General features: G+C 49.1%; 1 protein-coding gene across 2 annotated transcripts in view; it reads left to right on the top strand.

The window, feature by feature from the left end:
• Positions 1-7,380, top strand: part of ANKFY1 (ankyrin repeat and FYVE domain containing 1) — a 47,957-nt gene extending 40,577 nt beyond the window's left edge. For both annotated transcript variants that reach the window (XM_035139009.3, XM_035139010.3), the window contains exons 21-25: positions 1,154-1,244; positions 1,628-1,752; positions 2,493-2,639; positions 3,662-3,752; positions 4,627-7,380. In XM_035139009.3, the coding sequence (XP_034994900.1) occupies positions 1,154-1,244; positions 1,628-1,752; positions 2,493-2,639; positions 3,662-3,752; positions 4,627-4,759 (587 nt within the window). In that variant the 3' untranslated portion in view covers positions 4,760-7,380. The remainder of the gene's footprint in view (positions 1-1,153; positions 1,245-1,627; positions 1,753-2,492; positions 2,640-3,661; positions 3,753-4,626) is intronic.
• The last annotated feature ends 1,778 nt before the right edge of the window (positions 7,381-9,158 follow it).

Below are 9,158 nucleotides of genomic sequence, written 5' to 3'. Positions count from 1 at the left end.
TAAAGAAAGAAGAAGAAGAAAAAAAGAAGATATTCAGTCTATAAATACCCCTTAGCCCTAGGTGCCAAGCTTATGGAGGGATGTTGGAAACGGGAAAGTGCTCTGTGCTTGCTGAAATCTGAGAAGGCGGGCAAGAGTACCCATAAGGAATAAAAGTGAGGAGAGGCCATAGAATCGTAGAAATTGTAGAGTTGGAAGGGACCCAATGGGTCACGGAGTCCTGCAGTGCAGGATTCACAGCTAAATAAATGCAAGCAGGCCACAGTGTGCAGAATAAACTATGCAATGCAAAATGAATATCATGCTAATCTGCAAAATGCATACAGGTTGCATTATTCCTGCTGGACTCTTTTTGTGTAGAGTCCTCTCTTTAAAATGATTTTTTAAAAAAATAGCAAAAAAAAAAGGACCTACGGACAGTATTAAACTAACCTGTCCTGCCACCGCAAGGATTACCACAGGAGGGATTTACACCTTTCTAACCATCTGCCCCTCAGATCTGCTCTGGAGCGTTTAGGGAACCTCTAGAACAGATTGGGGGGGCATGTGGGGGGGGGCATTCCATTGCGCAAGGTGAAATTCTTGCACAGATGGAAATCTGGTTTAATGCGACCTGGTTTTTATTTTTGTTTTTGCATGATTTGAATGCAGCGTTTGGTTTTAAGTGGCATGGAAGGTGGCTACAGATCTTCCAGTGTGGTGTAGTGCAGTGTTTCCCAACCAGTGTGCCTCCAGATGTTTTGGGACTACAACTCCCATCATCCCTAGCTAGCAAGACCAGTGGTCAGGAATGATGGGAGTTGTAGTCCCAAAACATCTGGAGGCACACTGGTTGAGAAACACTGGTGTAGTGGTTAAGAGCAGTAGACTCGTAATCTGGAGAACCGGGTTCGTGTCTTCGCTCCTCCACATGCAGCTGCTGGGTGACCTTGGGCTAGTCACACTTCTCTGAAGTCTCTCAGCCCCACTCACCTCACAGAGTGTTCCTTGTGGGGAAGGAAGGGAAAGGAGAATGTTGGCCGCTTTGAGACTCCTTAGGGTAGTGATAAAGCAGGATATCAAATTCAAACTCCTCCTCCTCCTCTTCTTCTTCTTCCCCCCTCCTTTTCCTTTGACTCATGTATTCCATCTCTCTCTGTCTCTCCCTTCTCAGCCTTGCACCTGGCGGTGATGCAGGGACGTCTAACTAACATCCGTGCCCTCCTGACAGAGTGCACTGTGGACGCAGAAGCTTTTAACCTCAGGTAAATGTAACGGCCGCCTTTGCTGGGAAAAGGGACTTTGAGCATCTCTGTACTATTTTTCTCTCTCATTCAGTAGCCGGGGGGGGGGGGGTTCTCCTCCCGCTTGCTTCATTCAGGGGAAGGGCTGTGCAAGGGATTTCTTGGTAATTTTGCAGTATTGGCAGGATGTTCCGTTCCCTCTCCTGGTCTTGTCTTAGAGCAGAACTTAGACCCAGCTTCGTAAATAGTTATTTGGTGGCAACAGCGAGCACTAGCAGTGGGCCATAGGAGCTTCAGAAAGCTCCCCTTTTGCTGCAAAAGTAACCCTGCAGTGGGGAACAGAGGACTTCTTGCCCTGCGCCATGGCTTTTGTCCTGCGTAACTTCCTCTCTTCTCCTTGTCAGGGGTCAGTCCCCGATGCACATCCTGGGGCAATACGGGAAGGACAATGCAGCAGCCATCTTTGACCTCTTCCTAGAATGTATGCCGGAGTATCCTCTCGACAAGCCAGACGCTGAAGGGAACACCGGTAAGCCTCGGCCGATGGGTTTGGCTAAAAAAGCCATGCAACTGCCACCATCAAAGTAGCCTCTCAAAGTCCTTTTGCATGTGTCTTGCTGTCCTGGACTAGCTGGATGCAGAGGAGTAGTGGAATGAGTCCCCAAGGGGAGAAGGCCCAGGGTCAGGGGTTTGGTGTTGGAACCATGATGAGTGGTCAGAGGGAGAAGATGGGAACAGACAAGGAGGAGGAGGAGGTGTCAGAAGCTGAAGAGGCAACAGGGCTTAGTGAGCAGGGAGAAGCTGTGGCAGAGCGCAGTCCAGAAGTGGAAGCTGGGGGTGGGGGAGAGAAGAGGCAGAGATGAATCAGGCTGCAGAAGAAGCCAGGAGGTCTCCGCCTCCTGCTGCGACCAGTTCCATCCCACTTGATCTCCCAGAACCAGAAGAGGGATGAAGAGGGCAGAGCAAACTCAGACAAGGCGAAGAAGTCTCAGATTTCAAAGGAAGGACCTAGGAGGGGAGGAGCCTTAGAGAGCGGTGGGAAGGTGGGGACATTGAGTCCTCACAACTGTCTCATTGGGGCAAGACCTGCTGGGAAGAGTTGCCTAGCCTCCTGAGTTAACTTCACTGACGCCACGTGATTTATTGCCGACCTGCTCCTGGCGCTTCCTGTGGAATTTTGCTTGCCTGGGTGCAGGACAGTTGGCACTTCCAGGACTGGCTAAGCAGAGACACGGATAATGAAATGTCCCCCCCCCCTTCTCTTCCCAGTGCTTCTCTTGGCCTACATGAAGGGAAACGCCAACTTGTGCCGGGCCATTGTGAGAGCTGGTGCTCGCCTGGGCGTCAACAACAACCAAGGCGTCAACATCTTCAACTATCAAGTTGCGACCAAACAGCTTCTCTTCCGGCTGCTGGGTAAGTGCCCTTGAGCCCTGCTGCTTCTTTGCCATGCATCAGGTGGGCTGAAAGAGGCCTTTTAGGCAAAGCTTGCAGGGAGGGAGAGGCAGGAAGCCACCTCAGTCTGAGGGCCACATTAAGTTAGACCAAATCTTTACTAGTGAGATGATCTACTAGTGGAATTATTTGAAGGAGGGCAGCCTTACTGGGGCCACATGCCAGGGGTGGGTGTGGCCAGAGGCCAAAGTGGGCAAGACAACAAATGCAAGTTTTCCCTTTGCCCTGTAAACTAGTTTCCACACACACACTTCTCTGTCTTCTCTGCCCAGGCAGGCAAGCAAATCAAATACTTTATTGCGGCCATTGAATTAATTCCATTCATGTAAATCCTATCCCTATAAATATTATAAATTACAATTACAAGGTAAGAACAACATATCACTTAGCTCATCTGGTCACCACTATAAATCAAACACTTGGACGAAATATCATTAATCATAAAGTAACCCATTTTTCCTCTTATAGGATAGAACTGCAACCAGGTATCTAGCTACAAGGAGTGATCTACTCGGATCATTATCCTGTAGCAGATATATTAGCTGGAATTCCGAAGTCTTATCCAAAGTTTCTGATATTAAGGGGGATAAAAAACTGGTCTGAGAGACCATGTGCAAGGGGCAACAGAATAATATATGATGAAGGGATTCTATGGATCTGTTGTCACATGCACACAGAACTGAACTCTGGCCTTTCGAGAACCTATTATTCACAACATTGGAAGGAAAGACATTAAATCTTGCCTTAATAAAGCCAAATCTATGGGTCGCGACTGATAGGGATGACCCAGGCAAGCAAAAGGCACGCTCAGAGCTTAAGCTCTTGAGGGGGCTGCACAAATGGGGTGAGATGTGGAGGGTGAGATGTCTAGTGTGTCTGGCAGGCAGCCGTACCCGTGTCTGAATTCAGGGCTTGGCCAGGTCACAAGCCACGGTGGCAAAGGCTGCCGAGGAGCCTCTTGCATTTAATTCTTTCTTGCGCAGACATGCTGTCCAAAGAACCCCCCTGGTGTGACGGCTCCAATTGCTACGAATGCAGCGCCAAGTTTGGGGTCACGACAAGGAAGCACCACTGGTAAGGGGCGGCCTTTTCGGATTGATCCACCACTTGGACGCAGCTTTGATTTGTTTTGTGGGTAGTTCCGCTCAGAACCTGCCGCCACCCTTGGAAGGCTGCCTGGGCTGAAGGCATAGTTCCCTCCAGAGGAGGCAAAAAGTCGCCTCTCACCTCTTTCTAGACTGGGCCAGGGGGAAGGGGAGGAGCTCCGCACGCAGTGGGAGAGTGTTTTCAATACGCACCATTTGGGGCATGTGCTACCTGGCCAGGTAGCTTAACTATAACTTTTAATCCTGGTTTGGACCACCACCAAAGTGCTTGAAGCAGGTTGGAAGACCAAGGAAGGAGAGCTCTTGGAGCTCTTACAGGCTCTTCCCTCCTTCCTGCTCCTCTTGGGATTTGGTAAGCCCAAGGGTGGGGAGCTTGTGGCCATGCCAATGCTGTTGGGCTACAACCCTCGTGGTCTCTGACTGTTGGCCATGCTGGCTGGGGCAGATGGGAGTTGGGAGTCTTACCTGGAAGTCACCAGGTTCCCCCATCCCTTTTGATAGCACTGTACTGAACTGAAGAGCTGCTTTTGATGAAGGGACTGCAAGCTTTTTAAATTCTGGGCAGCCCAGCTCCCATCCCAGGCCACAAGCTGCTTTATGAATCAGCAGGGCAGGGGGGGTCTATCTGCTAGGTGGGGCACAGGACACAATGCCAGCTTTCAGAGCAAGCACCTGATAAATGGTGGCAAAGGGGTAGGATCCTCTGAAGGCACAGCAACAACAACCCGCCCCCCTTTCTCTTTCTAAACTTCCTCAGAAACTGGGAAGCAAATGAGAGGCTGCTTGTTAAGCACAGCTAGGCAGTAAAGAGCACGGCTGAAATTTTCTTTCCTCTCTCGCAGCCGGCACTGTGGGCGCCTTCTCTGCCACAAGTGCTCAACCAAGGAGATCCCCATCATCAAATTCGACTTGAACAAGCCTGTCCGGGTCTGCAACATCTGCTTTGACGTCTTGACTCTGGGCGGAGTTTCCTAGTCCCCCTGCGCAAAGGAGAGCGACTCCCGGGCCACACCCCTCCTTCCTCCTTGTGAACCGCCTATCACAGGGATGTGGGTTGCCCGGGGGGGGGCACCTGTTTTGTCTTCCTGTTAACGGCCGAGACTGATTGACTTAAGGGACCACGCAAACACTATATTCCAGTATAAATGGGTTTTGTACGAATGTTAACGCTAGAAAACTGGATTGGGAACAACTTGGAACTCTTGCAAAGTTGGTGCGAGAACAAATGTGAACTGAGTGAGAGGGCCCTCTCCTTACTCTGGGCAGGGCAGAGAAAATGAAATTTTTTGCATTTGTGGATCATGTAACATAGCAGGCCTGTGCAAATGGCCACCGAGCTGTTTCGAAGCCCAATCACATTGTGGGGTGCGGGAGGGGTGGGTATTTGAATATTGGGAGCACTTAACAAATTCCTGGGTAACTCTGTGTGATGACCAACCCCTCTTGTTACCTTCCTGGAGAGAAGGTTCTGGTTCCCTCACTGGCTTTTGTCCTAAAATGGGCAACTGTGCTATGCACAGTCAGTGTTCCCTTCCAGAAGAAGCTGCTGTCTTCAAAACAGGGTTTTGTCGTTTAAATGCATTTGCTGAAGAATTCCTTTGTGTGGCCTTACGACAGAAGCTTTACAGTTTCTCCTGCTTCAACAAGAGCTGCAACGGGTGCTGTCAGAACGTTGATTTCTTCCCTTCCCAATCTGCTCTCTTCCATGTTAAAAATAAAGATTAAAAAATAGGCAGGAGGAGGAGGAGGAAAGACAGAAAGAGAAAGCGAGCTTTGTTACCAAATCAAAGGCTCCTGGAAGGGAGGGAAAGCTGCCGGCTGGCCCTTTCGGCACATATCAATAACTTTGCAAATAGTCATATGTTTACAGCAGTTTTCGCCAAGCTGGTGCCCACCAGATGTTCTGGGCTCCCATCAGCCCCAGCCAACACGAGTCCAGATCATCCGAAGGGCAGCAGCTGGGCAAAGGCTGGTTTACAGCGATGTTGGAAGGAAGGTCCAGAGGTTTGGACTGGCTCGGCGTTGGGGAACACAGTGTAGGAGCTAGCACAGAGCATCTGGATTCGGCAAGTTGCTTTGATGGACGGGGTGGGACAAGGCAGGGGTGACGGTGGCACAGAGCCTGATGTGAGGGTGATGATTCAGTGGGAGCTGATCGCAAAGGCAGCCGTGTCCTAGCTGCACCTCTGCTGGCCACCCGGACTTCCCAGCTGTCGTGTTTTCCCCCCGAGGCCTTCTCCATTTAAGATGCTGTTAGTGACTTGGCCCTTTTGAGGAGCTCTGTCTCCAAGCTGCGCTCGCCGAGATCACTGCAGGTCTAATGCTAGGCCAGTATCACCTGGCCTTAACTGGGTTTTTTTTTTACACACACACCCTTTTCTCCACGACAGCTAACTTTGTTCATTGGGTCCCTGCAAAAGCAGGCCCTGACGCTGAAGAGGCTGTTTGGGTGTGACTGATACAGCAAGCAAGAAGATGAGCCTCAAGTGCTCAGACATAAAGCTCTTTGCCTTCTTAGAAACACAACAAAGTTCTGGGAGGTGGACGTGGCAAAGTCTTCTGTCGCTGCTCCAGAACGAATCGGTTGGGATGTGAGTCTCTTAACCTCAGTAACCACTACTTTTTCAGTCTGTGTGTACATATATATATATATATATAAGGGGGAGAGGAAAATATCATTTATAACGTCTGATCTCATTTTCTTCCCCTCTTTCCCCCCCCCTAGAATACTAATGTGTCATCCCCTACTTACATATGTTCGTGTGTAAAAAGAGCTGAAAAACCACAGTGCTACTTTTTTATAGGATATAACAGCTTTATATGTTCTGTAAAATCCTGGGCTATGTGCAGTAAAAGACAACTTGCTGGGGGGCGGAATCTATGAAGATTGACGCATACATTTCAAGTGGGGTTAGCCCTTCTGACCTCTGTCAGGGGAAGAACTGGAACTGCAACCCTCTTTAATTATGTGTGGGTTTACTGTGTTTTCCACACCCATCACCTTGTGGGGAGAATTCCTGCTCGTCTCTGCTCTCCTCTTCCTGCCCCCAGCCCTCTGCTCCAAAATAATCTGTCTCAACACCTTCTTGACCTGCCTTTGTCTCTCTGCCCCCTGAGGAGTAAGTCATTTAAGAAGGGGTGCCCTTTTCACAAAAGGCTTGTTCCAGAGGACCCCCGGGGAGGAAAAAAGCAGTGAGACAGTAGCATTTCACCTGGGAAACGGTCTCTTGACACGATGGGTGGTCTCTCCAAGGCCAGTTTAACACTGCACAGGTGCCACGGTCCTGCACCATGAATCCAATCCTCTGTTCAAAATCCCCCTTTCTAGATTCACAGGCATTTCTCTGAATTGGCATCGTGTGTGTGACTAACCCCCCCAAAAAAGCAGAGTAGCACCCCTTCCGGGTTGTTAGCATTTGAGCAAATGATCCACTGCAAAAGCTGCCCATGCACACAGCCCCACAGAGCCCGGGAATTGAGAATGGGGTTGTTTTTTTTCCAGGATGGCGGTGCATTTTTGGGTTCTAGGTGGACTTTGTCGGGTTGCACAAAACTAATCACTGTAAAGCACTTTTAATAAAAGCTTTTAAGCCTGAGTCTGCATGACTGGCCCGAAGATTGTGTTACCAGGGGAGAAATCCACCATAGCCCATGAATTGGCTGGAAGAGGCTGCAGCAGGAATGATTTCTCCTAGCCTAAGCCTCCTTGTTTCAAACTCCCTTGCAGAGAGAGAAATGGATCTTCAGATCAGAGAGGATTCCAACGTCCACCAAATCTCATGCTGCTGTAGCTTGCACTATAATTTGATCAGTTGACTTGCTGTGAAATGGAACCCTAAAGATTTTGCTGGGGCTTCTGAGTTTGAAATTCTGATCTGTATTTCCCAGTTCGACAAGTGAGATGAACTTTTATTACCCGTTCTTGTGGAAGGCTTACTTCCTGTGGAAGGCCTGTTACGCCCTGTCTTGGGACTTAAAAACACAATCCCTGTTAGACGTCTGTTTTGTGCTCTGAAGATGCATTAACAAAAATGTGAGGATTGTATACAGCTGGGGCTGAGGAGTTCTAGGAGAGCTCCAAATCGACTCCCAGCAATGGGCTTCCTTTAGTCTATGCCTGCCCCCCAGCTAGAGCAGGTGTTTGAAACTCGAGGGCATCTGCAGGGTTTGGGGGGCTGGCACTCCAGAAACATTTCTAGAGTTCTGGTGATAGCTGCCTCTTTGTTAGACCTTCGCAGAGCAAACACGACTTGCTGGTTTTTCTGACCTACAAGGCTTCCCATCTCGAGAATGCAGGAAATCCAAACGCCTTCCAAAGCAATCCATAATGACCAAAGCAGAGTTGGGGAGTGTGTGCATTGAGGATGCAGAAGGGAGAATGCCTGTTCTTAGCGCAACCCACGGCTGTTTTCCCTGTCCTCCTTTCCCCTCCGTTCTGCATTTTAGGCAGAGGTATTGAATGTGACTTGTACTGTGAACTCAGTAGAAGGAAAACCCTTCACTTTTGGTCAGTACCCTTCCAAGTTGTCTTTAAAAAAATTAAAAAAATAAATTCTGCTGCAACAGTAGTAGCCATTGCCCGGTGCCTGATCATGGGGAACCTTTTTGTAAAGTAACACAACTAACGTTGCTGAAAGATGACTCGTGAGATGTCACCCACACAAGATGATATTCTGTCAAAGTCCCTTGGCTGCTGTGCTCCCTGGCTTTCTATTGGGGATTGGGAGGTGGGGAAGAGGCCCAAGTTTTGGGCAACAGACTTCCATTCTTCTAAAAGGTCTCTGTGAACTCCTCTGTTTTCATCCTGCAAAGCTCATCATCCACTAAGCCAAATGCACTCTCTCTCCTCCCGGGTTTTTTGCACAAGGAAATTGAGCAACAACAGGAAGTTCACTTCGCTCCCAGGCTCATGGGGCCTTAGATGATGCCTGTATCGACATGAGTTGCCACATTCCATTGAAATGTGCTTGTCTGGCAAACCCAGCTGTGCTCAGTCATGAGGCTGGCCTCTTGACCCTTAACCAGCAGGGATCACCTGTGCAGGCCAACTCACACCTTATTTTCTTTTTTAGAAGGCAGAAAATCCAAGGGGCTGCTGCTCAGGATACCCACCCATCCAAAACACGACTTCTCTAAAACCTATCTCGGGAGTAGAGATTTGGTCTAATTTAACATTTTTGTTGTCTAGCAAGTTGCTTTATTTAGCAGGATATTAATCAAGGGCTAGTTTTTGTCTTGGAAAAAGGGGTAACGGAATGCAATAGTGTTGCCTGTACAATGGGCATGCATTTCGAACTGAATGTTGAGGAATCTTCCTCTGACCGCCATGCAAACAGCAGCTGAGGTTTTCCACCAGTCTGCTGAACTCACTTCA

This window comes from Zootoca vivipara, chromosome 14, assembly GCF_965207765.1.
Source record: "Zootoca vivipara chromosome 14, rZooViv2.hap1.1, whole genome shotgun sequence".
Lineage (NCBI taxonomy): Eukaryota > Metazoa > Chordata > Lepidosauria > Squamata > Lacertidae > Zootoca > Zootoca vivipara.
The sequence above is the reverse complement of the archived record's forward strand: the minus strand, read 5'-3'. Positions and strand labels throughout refer to the sequence as shown.